Here is an 18,054-nt window from a genome sequence, read left to right as displayed (position 1 = left end):
GAGAACCTGATGGTGTTTAACACTGAAAAATGCAAGGTTCTCCACCTTGGGAAGAAAAACCTGCAGCATCCTTATAGGCTTGGCAGTGCTACACTGACTAGCACTACGGGAGAAAGAGACTTGGGGGTCATCACTGACCACAAGATGACCATGAGCCTGCAATGTGATGCTGCGGCTAGTAAAGCGAGCAAAAAGCTGGCTTGCATCCATAAATGCTTCTCAAGCAAATCCCAGCACGTCATTCTCCCCTTGTACTCAGCCTTGGTGAGGCCACAGCTGGAGTACTGCTCCACAATTAAAACAGGATGTGGAGCAGCTTGAGAGAGTCCAGAGGAGAGCCATGCACATGATCAGAGGTCAGGAAAACAGATCTTATGACGATAGACTGAGAGCCATGGGACTCTTTAGCTTGGAAAACCGCAGGCTCAGGGGTATTCTAATGACCACCTATAAGTTTATCAGGGGTGACCACCAGTATCTGGGGGAATGTTTGTTCACCAGAGCACCTCAAGGGATGACGAGGTCTAATGGTTATAAACTATTGCAAGACCATTTCAGGCTGGACATAAGGAAGAATTTCTTTACTGTCCAAGCCCCCAAGGTCTGGAATAGCCTGCCATCGGAGGTGGTTCAAGCACCTACATTGAACACCTTCAAGAGTAAATTGGATGCTTATCTTGTTGGGATCCTATGACCCCAGCTGACTTCCTGCCCTTCGGGCAGGGGTCTGGATTCGATGGTCTTCCAAGGTCCCTTCCAGCCCTAACATCTATGAAAATGAAATCTATGAATTTAAATTAGTCACCGATCACATCCCACTCCAGTTGTGTTAAGCAGGACCAAAACAGACAATGCCAGAATAACAAGATGGGCCCTAGCCCTTTCAAATTTCAGATAATACACTGATCTGGAAAAACTAATACCGTAGCGGATTTCTTATCCAGGTGCAGGAGTGAAACTTGGCCATCAAGAGTGCAAAACGAAGTCAAAACGATCTGGATACAGACAGGTAGGAAACCTGGAGAGCTAACAGAAGCACCCCAAGGCATCTTAAGTGGGGGTTGTGTCCCAGGGGGATGAAAAGAGAGGGGGAGAAACCCCTCTCCCATTTTTGGGGCCATGGTGGGGATAGCCTGCTGCAACCCTGGAAAAGCAGCCCCGCAAGCGGGGCAAACTTACCTTTTTGAGAAGCAACCAACCAGGGTGAACAGCTGGGGAACAAACCTCCCACATGGTTCATCAGCTGCTTTTCTATACGGCTGGAAGTGGCATGGGAGGAAGACATCATCAGGAGACACTGCCTGGGGTGTTAAAAGTTGGAAGCAGGGAAAAGGCAGGGGTACTGCAGCAGAGAGGAGGTTATGAGTCCTCCTCCTGGGCCAGTCAGGTACACTCCTGGTTCCGAGGGGAAAGCCCGGGAAAGGACCCAGGAGGGGATCCATTTCCCATCATAGAAGTACTGAGCACCAGGCCCAGGGAGTGAGCTGGGACCTGGGATTGCACCAAGGGACAACTAGCACCTTTCAACGCATGACGCAAGAGTAGGGAGGAGGTCCCAGGCCCGCCCTGAAGTTTAAGTTGTTCACCATTCTTTTTGTTCCTTTTGAGGCCCCATAGGCCAGGCAAAAGGCCAGAGGATTAACGTTGGGGGCTGAGCACCCCAGAGCCCCTCAAGGATCCCCAACATCACAGGGTTGACCTTGTACCCAAAAAGCCCCATCAGGGTGGGGGTCCTGAACTGATGCCAGGTCCATGGCAGATGAGCCATACCACGGCCAATAAGAAAGAGGCAGCTGTCCAAATCATTGTGATGCCGGACCTCCAAGGTCAAGGGTGTGAGATCAGGGATGCTTTGATTGCAGCACCCAAGAAAAGTTTGGACTGACCAATGTCTGACCATCCCAACACGCTGGTGCATTGCAGGGGTTCGGGGGAGGTGGAGGCCCTGGAGCATTCACCAGTGACACCTCCCAGTGCATCCTCCCTTCACCAAGGGGAACCCCACTACTGAACTCATAGGTGATTGGTAAGGGGGTCCATGGGGGTGCACGTGTCCCCGCCAAAGGGACCAGTGCCCCTCCTGATGGCTGACACTGATGCTGTTGGTGGGGCTGGTGCCCCCCCTGACAGGGCTGCCGCTCTTGGAGGCTTCTGCAGGTGTCCCCTCAGGAGGCACCAGTCACTCATGACTTAACTCAACATCAAAGGCATGGCAGGCGAGTTGTCAGGGTATTCCTTGGGGAGGACACAAGTAAACACCCAGGAAGCTGGAACATACTCTGTAGCAGGCTCAGGGCTCTTGCTCGAGGTCTGCCTGGGAGAGGATCCACGAAGCTTGGCAGGTGCACACAGCATCAAAAATATTTTGACCTATTGTAGTCTGTCTGTGTTCTTTGCAAAAGAAAAATTGCTCTATTATTTTTCTGTCATCAAAAAGACTGAAAGCTAAGAGCTGGCATATTCCTAAGGCTCCTTGAGTCTAACCAGGGGAACCTGAGAGTCTTAAAAAGTTAAGAACCACTGTGATAGACAAGTGGCACCCACATTTCTAACTCTGGGTTGAATAAGTCTGAGGGCTGGTTAGTCTGAGGGTTGGATCCCACATGGGATTGGCAAGTAGGGTCGGTCCATGGGGCTGATCCCATGCACCCAGATCTAGCCGCACACTGGTGTGATATAATGTGTAGGGCCACCTTTTTGGCCCATAAGTCTCCCCACAACCTCGAAAATTTTGCGGCAGGGGAGTCTCACTTAATGCTGCCACTACTCCCCTGCTGCTATATTTCCAGACATCTGGGGAGTCCTATGGGCTACATGACAAGGCCTGTGGGCTAGGGGTTGAGCACTCCTGTACTAGAATATAAAACCCCAGGGGGCCAAACTTTCATGTGCAGGGAATGATTGCTGCATCCCGACTCACTCTGTTTCTGCTATGCTTTGTTGCACGGCTAACAAACTTTTTCAAACCTAGAAATCCAGTATTTAACAATTATTTACTTTTTAGCAGTTTTTACCGTCTGGGGAAAAATGTGAAAACAGAATAATGGAGACTAAGAGCTGTGAACTAAATGTGCCTGTTTACAGCCTTTCCATCAATCAGCCCTCGCTGAGAAATCCAGCAAAAAGAAGAGTCTGGAGAGGCAGAGGGGCATATCATTCTGTTCCCAGTGGTATGCAGTGCTTATTTTTAAAGGGGAATGCAATACATATGCCACTGAGAACTGAAATGTGTAACAGATGTGAAGTCTGCCTGTCCTGTGGGGATAAAATTTAATTTATGTGCTAGGTTTATTCAAAGCCATGCCATCTAATGACTCATTCTTTTAAGGAAATACAGTGATGCAGCTTTAAAAGCAGCTGACTCTCTTCTGTTCATTGCTTAATGATATAGGTGGGGTAGAGGAAACACATGTCTTCTCAGAGTGTGACAGTTGTCACTGGTGTAATTTTGCACTGAGACCTTTGACCTCCACCTCTTTTTTTACATATAAGTAATTCAATCATCCTACCAGCCTCACAATGCCCAGAGCATTACCAAGTGCTCGCTGGTTCTTAAAGGTGCATTAGACTAAAATTGAATTTTTCCTGTATAAGTCCCCCCCACCCCCGGAGACATGTGAGACTGAAGCATACAGTTTGCAGTCAAGCTTTGTTCTTGTGAAACAAACCCCTTAAATATTCTCAGACTTTGCTAACAGAAAAAAATTGTGCTGATTTGACTAAATTGGTTTGAGGCCTGACTTTGTGAAATCAATGAAATTCCCATAGCTGGATATTCCTATTTCAGTTTAAGAATGGTATATTGGTTTGATTTATACCAAATGGTAAATATGCTACCATTTACTACTCAAGCTAAGCTGTTATAAGGTATGTATAAGCTGAAATAAGAGCAGCCACAGAAGAGGCAGGCACTAATTTAACTAAATCAATATAGTTAAATGGTACTAGTTTTGCATATCATAAAGACCCAAGATTGCTGGGTTTTCCTCTGACAGTCAAAAACATTTTAGGTATGTGCCCTGCTGCGACAGAAGTAGCTCAGTGTGTCTGGCCTCAACAGCGGTTTTACGGCCTTTCCATAGCTTCAGACAAAGATGCTGATGAAGGAAGCTTGAGGGGTGTTTTCTTGTGGAGCTCCAAAAGTGCCTGGATGCAAATCTAGACATATTCCTCTCAGCACCCTGGTACACACACCACACACTGTGGCCAGGTACAGACATTACACTATTATCGGTATGATCAGAAACCAGGCTATACCCATAACAGAAAAGAAATTCAGCGCACTGTTCAGCACACTGGTTTAAAAATGGTGGAAGCTGGTTTAAGATTTGCCTCCTCCCACTAAGGCGACTGCATGTTCTGTGATCTGAACTATTCTGCTTACAGAAAACTGTATAACTTAGATCGATTCTGCCCCGACGTTTTTGAATGTCTGTACCTAGCCATAGAGACTGTACACTATGTCCACCCACAAATACACACAGTGATATCCTGGGGAACAGATCACAAGACCTTAATCTCCAAAACACAGTCATCTACCCCTTGGGCTAAAAAAAAAAAAAATTGCTATCTGTCAACAGTATACAGTGTTTTTAGGTGAGGCATCACAAGAGAGACACGTGGGCTCACAGTCTCTTCTATCTAGAGATCTGGGGTCTAGGTTAGAGATATGGTTCAAAACGAATGCTGCTCCAGTCCCCCCTCCCCCCCCCAAAGTAATTAGTCTATACCCTTTCCCACTTCTGAAATACACAGAGCCAGCTTTAGCAAAAGGAAGGCCCTATGCAAAATCAGTGTGAAGTAGGCAGGAAAAAAGTTACATACTACTAATCACTCAAAAGTTAGTATTTCACTGAAGACTCAATATTCAGAGGCACTGTAAGAAATTACAATACATTGATTATCATTCTAAATTTTAAGACAAGAAGCAAACATTTTCACGTGCTAAGTTTTCCTACAGCATGGAGCCTGGTGTGACAAGCACCCATGGTTCCTGACAAAAGCCACCTTTGGAAGAGTGCTGGGGTAGAGGCTAAGGAAGAAGCTGAAAACGGAGCCATCTGCACTGTCCGTACGCATAGAAGATTCTCAGCCAGGACCAGATTCCAGTCCCTTTGTCACCCAATGGGAAAGGGGAAAGGCAATGTGGCCTAGAGTTCTGAATGTTCAAACAGATCTGATTTGATTCAGCAGAGCACAGTTGTTCACCCCCACACTATTAAGCAAGGTGGTTAAATGGGAAAACTAGATATTGTGATAACAGGAAAGTAAGAACAAGGGTAATAGGTTGCAAAAGAAAGTAGGAAGGAAGCTGGGATCTGTGTGAAAGAAACTTATTCCAGTATGAGCGGGTTGAGATGGCTTAAGTCTGGAGCACAGGAATTACCAGGAGGCGCTTGTTGACACAGAAGTGAATGTACAATAGGAGAGGAATGTGGGATGGAGGGCTAACAGTGAGTTTGGTGAGTTCAGGAAGCAAGGGGGAGGGGAGAAGAGAGAAAGAGAGGCTTACCCACCATGCAGATTTTTGCAAGCTTTCAGAGCTTTAGAAAAGAAAGTTAAACTAAAACCATGGCTACTGTAGGGAGGCTGATGTCATCTGTCTCTGTACATAAAAGGCTCCAGTTTTTCTTCCTTTGTGTAGCCCAAGGATGACATCATCCCACAGTCACAAGAACATACCGTTGTGCTGGAGCACTTCCCCTGCTGGGCTCTAGCCAAAGATCTCACTCCTTTCACATATGTCAGTCTTTTCCCAAAAACTCTCCTTGACCTCCTCTGAATTCTAAACCCAACTGTCTAGTCAAATACAGCCCTCTGGGAGCCAACAAATGACTGCAGTCTGTGGCCATGCAGAGGAACTCCTATTCAAACAATAAGGAGCAAGGCATACACCTCAGCAACCCAGACTGGGGCCTCCCCAGCAGATTTCAGCTGCTTTACAATGCAGCCAAAGCTGAATAGTGTGAACTGATTAGACAGACAGGGCAACTGTGGCTATTTAAGTATTTTCAAGGTCGAATCCTCTTTGATGGGATGTGGTGTAACACTTAGTCTTGTAGTGCAATATTGTAGCTAAATAGGCAGAGCAATGAAGTTGCCTCATTTCTGAAGCAGCAAGAACCTTGCACCAACACAGTCCCTGGGAGATTTTTTTTTACTAACCGGCATGCACACATGCTTATTTAATTAACAGTGTGGCAGTCTCTGCTACAGGCAGGCCACAAGGAAAAAGCACCCTGAACACATGTTATTTCATACAGAGAATGGGGATTGGAAGTGAATTTATTACTTGTGAAATGAAGCAGATACCAGCAAAGAAAACTACAGAGGTCTGGACTAAATATCCAGATCTGTAACTCTGAACCTGTATGCGTTTGAAACTGAGGACTAATTGAGGCTTGAATGTTTAAGCCTGGACCCCTGTTTAAAGAATACCTCCCCAGAATACAGGAATATCCGCTTGGCCAATCAGCAGTGAGGGGTGGGGCCACTACAAAAAGAATGCTATATTGGGTCCATGAACTCCACACTGATGAACATGTGGCACCCTGTGAAATGAGTGAGGGCAAGTGGTAGGATCAACAGCAAGTTTGTGAGCCTCTGCAGCTCAGCCAGCAGGGCTTGCTCCCTTGCATCGCAGTTTCACGTATCCCACAGCTCTGCCATTCTCTCCAGACAGGCCAGCCTCAAGAGAACGTGGCATAGCAGGTGTGAGACTCGAGCACCCCCTCCCCCTACTGGGATGTGCTCTCACTCCAGCCCAGCTCTACACTTGGGAGCCAGGGGCATACACTGAAGAGGGACCTCACCTCCCCACATCAGCATTCAGCACAGACACTAGGCATCTGGGAATCTGCTCTGGCACCATTCTGGTCAGAACTGGGCTGAGCAGAGTCAACGGGCATTGGATGCCTATGGCAATGCAGCCAGCTGCCCAGTGGGACCTACCCCTCCTTACTCAGGAGACAGACAGGTTTGCCTGTCCTGGAGGAAAAATAATGGATTCATTCCCCAAGGACTCACCAGGCTGCTCGGTTGGTCCAAAGACAGTGACAAAAGCCTCCTCCCAGTCCCACTGGCATTCTAGCAGCTACAAATGCAGTGTTCCACCTGCCAGCTCTCAAAGCTGTTATCTTGTGCTGAGGCAGCTTGGTGGGGAGGTGTGTGCAGACTAACTGCCCAACTCTGGCAGCTCAGCTGCCCCCAGGGCCTGGGCCCAGCTGCACTCACCCAGCCTGGGGTCAGGGAGCTCAGGTATGAAACAGTGCCTAGGCTCTCACTGTGCCTTCATGTGCGCTGCAGCCAAGGCTCCTCGCACAGGCACAGAAAGACCAACCTCTGGGATCCTCCACCTTCCTCCCTCCCTGGCTGGCTCCAAATCCCGCTCCTCCTGGCTGTGTAGCTCTCTACCTCTGGGCACAGACAATGGAATTGCCAGGACAAATAACTGACGTGCATTTCCACCAACAAACTGATAAAACAGAACTTTTTGCAGTCCGGTCCTCATTTAGGAATGGACAGGGGACAAAGGGCGAAAAAACAGGGTGGTCCAGTATAAAACAAGACCAATGGCCACCCTATCAATGAAGCATTACGTTTTCTCTTCAGAGAGCAAGTACATCACATGAGAAGCTTCACAAATTCACCCACAGGGCCCTGCATATGCACCTCACCTTTGTTCCAAAGGTACTGCTCAGGGGTGAGAGGTCCTTCTGTTATATTGCACACTGAGTTCATGGCCTTTTTTCAGTAAGAAATATGCTAATGGGGAAGCAAGTCAGTCTGTTAGTGTGTATACACACACGACATACTAAATCTGGATGAAGAAACCTGGCAATAGCATACTGTAGAAAAGAAGAAATCATATACTATAAGTGAGAGAAATTCTGAGTGGCTTACCATTGATATACCACAGCATCTGGAACCCACTTTTAGAGGTGATTCCATCAGAGTAAAACTCCACATGAAGACTGGTTCCTGTGGTGCTCCCTACAAGGGGAATGGTATTTCCACAAAAAGTGTTTATCAAGTTGGACTGGGTGCTGGGTCCATCATAGAGCTGCAAAAAAACAAACAAAAAAACAGTGGAGAAAAAGCAGCTTCCTCAATCTGAGAAACTGGAATAGGCTTCTAAAGAAAAGACACAGAGACACAGCACAACCGCCACCTTAAAATAGCAAAGTGCACTAAAGGAAGCACAGCTAGAGTTGGGGGAAATGTTGGCCCAAATTAAATTCAGTGACAGGTCTTTAAATATAATGGATGTCTTTTGTCATAGGAATAATCAGTGTCTTTGGAGGTTGCCAGGAAGAAAGGGAAATGGCAGACATTAATGCAATGAAATTGTAAGATATGATGAACAGCCCAGACTGTACTGAAGACCTATTTGACTAGGAAACCTAAAACAAACTCAAGCGTTGCCAACTCTTGTAATTTTAACTTAAATCACATGATATTTTGTCATGGAAGGGAGCAGGGTTCATGGCCCTGCTTCTACAGTCAAGCGATTTCATAAATTTCAGCTTTTCTTTGGAAGACAGTATGCTCTTATCCCTTCTGGTAATGGGGAAAAACCTGAACACATGAAACCAAGTGCCCTCAAGACTCAGATACCAGCAGGTAACTCCAGATTCATTATCTTTTTCACCTTATGAGTTCTGAATGCTCTGTGTAAGCAATGCTGTATATTCAAATCTCCAGGTTACACTGGGCATTTTGGTATTTTTGCCAGGAGCAGGGGAGCATACACAACCAGTGGTGAAATACTTCCTAATCCTACCCAAAAGGATTAAACTCACTAACACAAATTGCTACATTATTCTCTCACCAAAAATATACTTGGCTTATGGGTTTTAAAACTTAGAATTTAAAGTTAGGTTTCTAATTGGCTATTTAAGCAAGCACCCAAATATTTTGCTGGAAGTTGCTGGATGCTCACACCTTTTTAAAAACGTATCCCTCTTTTTGGTGCCTTAGTCTTACTGCAGACACTGAGGTTTGCAAAATGTTGGCCCAAATATTGTAGAGGATTTTGAAAACACACTGCCATCTTTCTGCATAGGTTGCACTTGTGATATCACACATCTGAGGAAAAGGCATCTGATAAAAACCTGATAACAATGAGAATGTGACATATCTTGGCCCAATTGTGCTTAGTTTCTGGCCTCGAGTGCTGTCACATTACATTTTTCATTACTACTTCTGTATTTGTTGCTATGGTTCTCAGTGTTTGGAATAAACTCCCTCGTGCTTCTTTATCACATTGCCTTGGTCTGGTATTCATCTGATCTTTTGACTCACAGAACATATCTTTCTAACATAAACCAGCAAATAATTGGCATAAGAAACCATGCCTGAACATCTTCATTGCTGAGTCTTTGGCATGTACTCTTTCAGAATTTCGTCAGAAACCTCTCTCTGTTCTGATCCTCCCCACTATAAAATTCTCCCTCTGAAGATTGCAAAGAGCTAGATGGATGATTTTTTGGAGCTAGCCAAGGTTATTTAACTTCGTTCTAATTTCAAAAGCTCTTCTCTGAATACCCCTCACTCCATCAGGTGGAGCTGTCCTACTCTGCACACTCACACATGGTAAGATGGAAAATATGGATCAACCATGCAGACTGCCATTTACTGCAAACACATAATTGTAGACTGGCAATATTTCATTAAATCTCAGCTGCTGCTGTTCAAGATGTGGGTCTTGTGGAACTGTTAGAATTTTTTAATATTGATTTAGCTCTATCTGGAGGTATAAGGGACAAGAAATCTACTCAAAGTTGATGCCTTTATACACAAAAGCATGCTGTAGTTTCCAGAAGCTACAGGCATATTGTAGGAATAGCAAAGTTAAATTCTGCACAGAAGTTCTCCGGAAACAAAAATGGTGGTCACCCTTAGCCACAAGCCTAAAGGCCTGTAAATATATGCAGTCCCAAAACTTTACAAGTGAATAAAAGGATTTAAAAACAATTGTAATTATTGTTTTAGTCAAAAATTCCCAGGTGAGGCTAGAGAAATCTGAGAATTTCTAACTTCCAAAGTAACCTCCCAATTATTGCAAAACTTTTCTTCATTTGTGTTTGGTGATAAGGCACAGAGTTTTAGTGATGGTCATCCTCACAAGATGTTTACAAGTTCAAACTGTCTACATCTTTCCAAATTGCAACTATGAGATGCAACAAGCAGGAGAAATGAAGATGAGATGTAAAATACTCCAAGTCACAATTATGACATTCTTTGAAGCAGGGCTGAAAGCTTTATACACTCCTATATGACTTCAGTCCTACAAAATTAAATGAAGACAAATCCAGTTAGATTCCTCATAAAAGTTAGACTGCTGGATTTCATTTAAAACCAATACTTCCTGCAATAGCCTCTAAGTTTTGCAAGCAACAGAAAAATCTGAAGGATTTAATGATCTGTAGCTTAAAATAAAAAATTTAAAAATCATACATTAGGCATGGTGTTGAAAAACATCTGAAAGTTATTCATTGAATCATTTGGTAGCAACACAGAAATCAAGATGAAAAATACATCTAATTGATCTTTTCTAAGTTTGATTCATCAAATGGGTGTTATTTTTATCTAAATAGACAGTTAACGTCACATATCTATGTAATTCCCCTGAAAACAAACAGTCACTTTTTCAATATACAAATAATGTTGCTACGGAAACCATTTCATGCCGTGCTGCCCCTTGGTTCTGTTTTCAGACAAGAATATTATTCACGGGAAATTCAAATGGCCTGCCAGCTGTAACTCATTGAGAGTAAGACAGGCCTGCTACAGCTAGAATTACAGACTTTTTTTTTTCTTCAAGCTGTCTTACCCGTATAATGAAAGGAACAGCTGTGCATTTTCATGAAGTATTTTGAACCAAATTTTGATTTTGGATAAGATAAGCAATTGCCACTGAAGCTTATGACAATCTCCTCAACCACAATTGGTCTCTTAATCTCTCAGACATGCTTTTTTTTAATTAAGAGATATTTTGTTTCATCATCTCTGTTATTCTCTAACTTGGAGAAAGGGCAGGGGGAGTTCTTGTCTAAACCACGTCAGGCAAAGTATTCTTGTTGCCTGTTTAAGACAATTGAACCTTGGAATGATTTATTACAGATTACTACTGAGGAAGGAAAGGGAAGTGAATGAAGCTGTTCACGCCACTGCCGCAGGGGAAGGGCCAGGGACTCTCTGCAGCTCAGGGCCCTAGGTATGTGCCTAATTTGGCTTCTTTTATGCAGCACCAGTTCTTTTGCTAGATGAGACTGAGGAAGACCCCAGCCCCAACTCAAATGGTTCAGTGCAGAAATGGTCCATCCAGACAGGCCTATTTATCAAAGGTTAAGATGGAGCTAGTTTCCCTTTATCTTCCTTGTTTTTCCCCTTTGCCAGTACCAGGGCTACAACCCCAGATAACGTGCATCTTCTGTATCAAGAGAGTTCCAGATCAACTGACTTCAGTGCACTGAAACTGCACAGAAAGCGGTGATAACTCAGAGAATCTGATCAGAAATCATTTGGTGTTTTCTAGGACAAATTTACTTACTTCAATGCCACTAGAAAATTTATGGGCAACTAATGTAGATTCTGGAGTCTTGACGTTTAGTACTTCCTGCAAAAATCTCTGATGCTCTGGACCACTGATGCCCAATGAGGGTGCTTTGGCACTCTGGGGTGCCTTAAGATCCTTTAGGGGTGCCATGGGGTGCCACATAACATTAGCACTGTTAGGAGTGCAAACATGATTCACAAGATAAACCCAATAATTTCACATATGAATCCATAGGATTAAAAATATTCTGAATTCTTTGCAACAGAAAAAATGAGGTATTATTTTGCCATATTTAAAAATGAGGGAAAACTAAGAGCTGGCATTTTCTGAAGGGTGCCCAGAATCTACAAAAGGTTAAGAACCTCTGCTCTGGACATAAGCACCACCTGTTCATTTTCGTTACACTGTTCTGCTTCCAATATACTACATATATACACCATAGCACTCTTCCAGGCTAGAGACAGACATTTAAAAAGCCTGAGTCTGAACTGATTCAATCTTTGTAGGTTAGTTGAACCTGCAAAGCTTGAAATAATTTGGAGGTGGATAGACTTCCCTTTTCATTCTAGAAATGCAGGCACATATCTGCAGTGGCTCAGGCTAGAAGCTGGGGGGTGCTAGAGCAGCCTTCCCTTGTTTCACAGTGCTGAGCTGAGGGGTGTGTGGCCAGGACCCCCCTGAGCTGCCCAGCAGGGAATGTTTATCATCCCTAACTCACTGTTTATCAACCCATTAAGAAAACAAAGCCTCTCTTCAAGCTCTTCTTAAACAGTTTTTTCCAAGGAAGGACATTAAGCTACCTGCTGATCAGCTCCAAAAAGCCTGTCTCCCTTTGTTGTCTCCCACAGTATGGACCTGTAGACAGCATGTGGTCTTCTAGCTAATGCTGAGGTGTCTGCGTAAGGCGGGGCATGGGGAAGGAATAATCCCTGTTTAGCAGGGAGAAACCAGGCAGATGCTCTGTGTCTGTAAGTCTCTGCTGGAACTCTAGCCAGGGAGCAGAAGGGACAGGCTGTGGAGCCCTGCTGTGGAGCAGAGAGCCCCGCCAGCCCAGAGATCATGCTGGGATGCTGGGGGAGTTTGGTTTACCTTAAACCAGCAAGGGATCTAGGACAGACATTGTATAAACCAGTTGGACCCAAATCATTTAAATTTGATACTATGTTCAACCAGGTTTATCTCAAATTGGTTTCAGCCATTTTCAAACTGGTTGATGTGCACTAAGCATCTGTTCTGTTATAGGTTTTTAAACCAGTTTCTGATCATTTATACCAGTTTATGTGTAATGTCTGTCCCTAGCCCCAGAGACAGGAGCATTTCCCCTCTCTGTGAAAAAGAGGGCTATTAAGTGGCATGGCTAAGACCACGAAAGGAGTCAGTGTTAAGAATGGAACTGAATGGAAAAAGGAATCTCTGTGCTGTGAAAAATATCAAGTTTTTGTCAAAAAGTCCATCCTCATTTAGGATAAAGAGAAAATGTTGAGAAAAAAAATAGGAAATGAGAAGCAGAATTTGTCAGCTTCTCATTTGCCTACTTAGAAGTCCTACAAGCAGGAAGAAGAACTGACAAGAACTCTTGCAGGCAGCTATTTGAGGCTGACTGCCCCGCCCCGACTTCTCCCTGCTTCTCACCACCACCCAGCTGGCAAAGAACCTATCAAGAAGTAGAGATTTGGGGCACTCTGTCTGTTCACTTTCTTGTCAACCCAGCTGTAGTTTTCCAGCTGCTTGCCTAGGAGACTTTTTTTTTTTTTAAATCAGTGTCACTTTAATTGGAGAAATGAAATTAGTAAGAGCTTTCCAGGCAGGGACCTTGGAAGTCATTATTTCAGTTTTTCTGACAAGAAAATTGATACTTTTTGGCAAAAAAAAGACATTTTCCATTGGCCAGGTATCCAAGTTGTAGCTGTATTGGTTTAGAGGCAAAAGGAATCAGAACTCATGGTAAAGATATTTTTTATTAGACCAACTAATAAGACAGATTTTTTTTTGCAAAAATCTAGCTGGTTTAATAAAAGAGATCACCTCTTCCACAAGTTCTGATCCTATTTTTCCATGGAAATTTTTGATTTTTCAAAAAAGGATGTGTTCTACCGAAGAATCAGTTGAATGAAAACCCTACAATTAGCTCTGCTGATGGCCGAAAGGCTGTCAACTGTTATCAGACATTAAACAGAAGCAACACTCTGCAAGGCAGCACTTTGTCTAGAAATGGTGGGAACTTGTCATAGATTCATAAGAGAGTTTCACGTTGACCCAGTGGGGGAACAACATATCATAAACACCTTTTTCAAAGCTGATACAAATTAGCTGAAGTCTCAGAGATCTCCCAAAACAGCTTGAAGCTGTACTTACAGAATAATGTTGTTTAGGGTAGACCAGGAAGGATTATTGTGTTTCACCCAGCACTAGAAAGTTCTGGGAAAATCCCCAAATACAACATATACTAGGACCAGGATCCTCCCACAAATGAAAAAAAGCTGTGATGATATTTTTCTTTGACAGGCCTCAGCATTATGAGTAATGACTAACAGCCCATATACAACCTTTCCTAAGTGGATAATTTTCTGGCAGAAAACCAATGACAGAATCACAAACAAAGCCTGTTACCAGAAAACAAAGCCAAACAAGAGCAGACACAATAAAAACCCAAACAACGAAATGATGATAAGAATTCATGAGTGATATAACTATTTACAAGATCAAAAATAGAATATATTTGTAAGAGACTAATTTCCATATAGCAAAAATAACTTGCAAGGGGCAGTTCAGGAACCCTCACATGTGTTAACCAGAAAAAAAAAAATGAAACTCGTTCAATAGGATGTAGGTTACAACAATATCACACCACTGAGACAGGTACCTTCTCATGGCTTCTGCATGGCAGTGATTTACTATGTGAAGCACTATCATCTTTGCTACATACTGGAGCACCAACAAAAATACAGTTGTAGGCACATAGGAAATGATTACACCTAGCCACAGGAAAAAAATCTGAGTATTAATGCTAGATAGCTGTAGATTTCAGTTCTGACCTATATCTACCAACTGCTACAGCTAGAAACAAGTGTAAGCACACACATGAAGATATGTAAAATAATATATAAAATATAGGGTTTCTCTTATTTATCTGGCCAAGACTAGAGAGTGTTTTCATGCAATTTGTTTGATATTTTTACATGCATAGATCCCAAACTGCATTGAATTATCCAGCAAAGGAAAAACAATTTTTTGAATCTGAATTTTGCAACGAAACCAGAACCCTAGCTTTGAACTGTGCCAAAATTTGAGGTGTTTGAAACCTGGGTTCAACTGTATTGGTTAGAATCCCAAATGACTTTTTTTTTTCTGCTTTGCTTTATGCAACTACTGCCTCCCCCAACTGTAATAATTCTTCACTCAATACAGGATGCTAAATTAGCTTCCCTCAGCACTTTGTATTTATCTCCCACTTCCATCTCTAACCTTTGGCCTGTGCTGATTGATCCCTCTCTGTCTGGATTTCCTTACCTGTTGATATTCTTCTCCCAAAACTTCCCCTCAAAACAAACATCCCCTTCCTACATAAGCCCTCCCCATTTAATATCTGTGCATATTTATGTGCAAATTTTGAGTAAATAAAAGGTTCTTCCAGGGAGGATGTATAACTGGGAAGTTACCTACTGTTACATTAGGAACCATTTGAACATCATGAGAAGCGCCAAACCAGGCAGAGAATGTGGTCCAAAGCGGGTAGAAGGGAGGGTTTCAATATGTTGCTCACACTCTGTGATTTGCAAGCCCAAACTCTAGGTAACTTTCCTCTGCCTCCATACCTTTACTGCATTTGATTAATTACTTAGCAATGTTCTTCTATAGAGCAAGACATTTATGCACACAAGACAATCCCTTTGGGATTCATGTAATCTATGGAATGTGCCAATGGCTAGTTTTTAATAATAAGCATTATATCTGATAAAGGGAGTCTATGTTTTGTCTTGTAAGCTGAGCCTGAAACACTTAGCTCTGGTAGAAATATCAAGCTGGGTTAAATTCCATATTTTCCTGTAATACAATTTTAAAAAAAAACAGAATTGTCATTTCTTATCCTAGCCCAGCAGATCACCTTTTCAAAGGAAACAGCCTTCAAAATTCTAACTAAAAGATAGTTCTGTAGAACTTCACTTTTCTCAGTAAAGTTCTGATTTTGCACATAATGCAAAAAAAATCAGTTAGCTCCCCTTGTAAGACTGTATTCATCACTTTATGGCACAATAAAAACACCCCAAGTATCTTTAAACAAACTGGTCAAGAAAGCTGGTTAAAACAGCAGTACTGTGTCTGAAGAGAGAACACTGACAGAGAGTGTGCCATGCGTGCAGCTCCAACACTGCTAAGGAACCGTTTTTGCATTCTTAAATCATTCATTTCTTTGGTGAAGTATACAAAGGGTACAAAGTGACCTTAGGCCCCTTTCTGAGAACGAAGAATGTCTTACAGTCACACAACAAACTCTCATGAAATGGGCTCAGGCAGTTGAAGAATGCTTTGCCTTTGGGATAGAAAGTCTGCAGAAAACAGGAGGGGTTTACCAAAGACCACAAGAACAAACTAGTTATGAGCATGAGACGGGAGTGCTATAACATTGATTTTTGCTTCTCTGCATACCTTGAGAATTGGTAAGATGCAGGAATTTGACCTTGCTTTAAACCAGGAAAACACTGCTGGACAAGGCAGAAGGATAATTTCTGCAATTGTGAGAACTGTATCCCTGAAATAATCCTCTGAAAGAAAATTCATGTTTTGGTGGAATCTATGGTTGGAATTCTCCAAGAAAAGACAAGAATCCTTCCTGTGGACATAGTAATGAAATGGAAGAAAGAAGAGGGTCCAGACTGAAAAAGCCCAGATTAATTTTGCAGAATTTGAAGCCAGTTGCTCAAGAACAGATAACTACAAACCTTGTGTTACACATGAAATAGCTTGACTGTCAACTGAATTAACACCTGCCAGTACTCTCAGAGGTCCAGTTAAAGAGGGGCTGTTCTGAAAAGAGTCCTCTAGTGTCAAGATTTCCTAAGTAGAATGATGGATTCCTGTATTTCTTGTTAAAAGGAGAATGGAAAATCAGTCTTGACAAAAGAAGGGTGGAAAAATAGAAAAGGAACATGTTAAATGCACTGGGTGCATCTACACATGCACTTAAACTGATGCAATAAACTGTAGTGAAGTTCAAGCCAGAGTCAACTGTTCCTGGATGTAGTGTCTATACATTCACCCAAGACAGCACCAATTTGAGCCAGGGTGGAGCAATCCCCCAGCTGGCTGGGCTGACCGTGCACAATGTATGCTCCCAGTCAGCATCTACATGTGTGTTTCAGCGCAGTAAAGTACTTTGCCGTAAGACAGTACTACCGTCCCTGACAATACTATCCTATGGTGGAGGTAATTAGTTTACTGCACCCTAATAGCAGCACACATGTATACTGTGATGATTTACTGTGGAGCTATTAGTCTACTTCACAGAAAAGTACACATGTATACACACCGAGACCTACAGTAAGACAAAACTGTCCAGTAATATGATAAGAATCACCAAGGTATCTGAGAAGGAAGTTGTGTTAAAAGGAATGACAAAACTGACTGCAGAATCCACTGAACAGGGATTTTACAACTTCAGTTTCTTCCCTCTGAAAAGGGAATGGAAGTAGGTATATTTGTATGAATTGGAAGTTTATCCCATTCCCTTCAGTTATGATAAAACAAAGTGAACGAGACAAACTCCTTCATAGATTTAATGGTCTGATTTGCAGCTCAGAAGAGGCTGGACTGTACAGTGTAATTTTCCAAGTGAATGTTTGAGAAAAGAGTGATAATAGAGAATAATCCAAGCAGAGGTGGATCATTCCCAAATTTCCTTTTGCTTCCAGGGGGCTTACACATTTCTGTGCATTAGATATGCTGATATTTTGCAGTCGCACAGTTGCCTTGTTGTATGTAATTGCTTTCCCAAAAGCACAGAAAAAGTCACATTACTCTGAGTTGCTAGGGCGCGGCAGTTAAAAAAAATGTAACTAAAAATAAGCTGTTACTCATTTATGCTGGGTTTTGTGTGTCTGCAAGTAAACCATCCTTCAGTTGCATCCTGAATAAACTCCACATTACTGGTTCTTGGTCGATTTCAATTAGAAATTGTACAACCCTTTCACTATTAATAAATTTATCACTAGCGTGCTTTCAATTCTGCTTTCAGATAGCATACTTCAAATACATTCAGCCATTTAAGGAGACAAGGTTCTTTGCGTGAATCTGATATCTTTTATTAGACCAACTTAAATAGCTGGAAAACAATTATTAAGCAAGCTTTTGGGTTCAAAAACCCTTCATCAGGCTGCAGAAGTTTCGGCAGTTGGTGTGTGCTCTTCCTGGATGGAATGAAAAGTAAAGAAGCCAGAGGCTGGGCTGGTGTTCATACAAGACAGGCAGTCAGTGAAAATGTAGACTGAGGAGTCAAT

General features: G+C 42.8%; 1 protein-coding gene across 1 annotated transcript in view; it reads right to left on the bottom strand.

The window, feature by feature from the left end:
* CUBN (cubilin) overlaps positions 1–18,054 on the bottom strand; it is a 321,538-nt gene that overhangs the window by 205,288 nt on the left and 98,196 nt on the right. Inside the window, exon 28 of the mRNA XM_019508344.1 lies at positions 7,903–8,062. Coding sequence (XP_019363889.1) covers positions 7,903–8,062 — 160 coding nt within the window. The remainder of the gene's footprint in view (positions 1–7,902; positions 8,063–18,054) is intronic.

The sequence above is a fragment of the Gavialis gangeticus genome, unplaced genomic scaffold (assembly GCF_001723915.1).
Source record: "Gavialis gangeticus isolate Ggan-Ray unplaced genomic scaffold, GavGan_comp1, whole genome shotgun sequence".
NCBI lineage: Eukaryota > Metazoa > Chordata > Crocodylia > Gavialidae > Gavialis > Gavialis gangeticus.
This window is presented reverse-complemented; position numbering and strand designations above follow the sequence as displayed.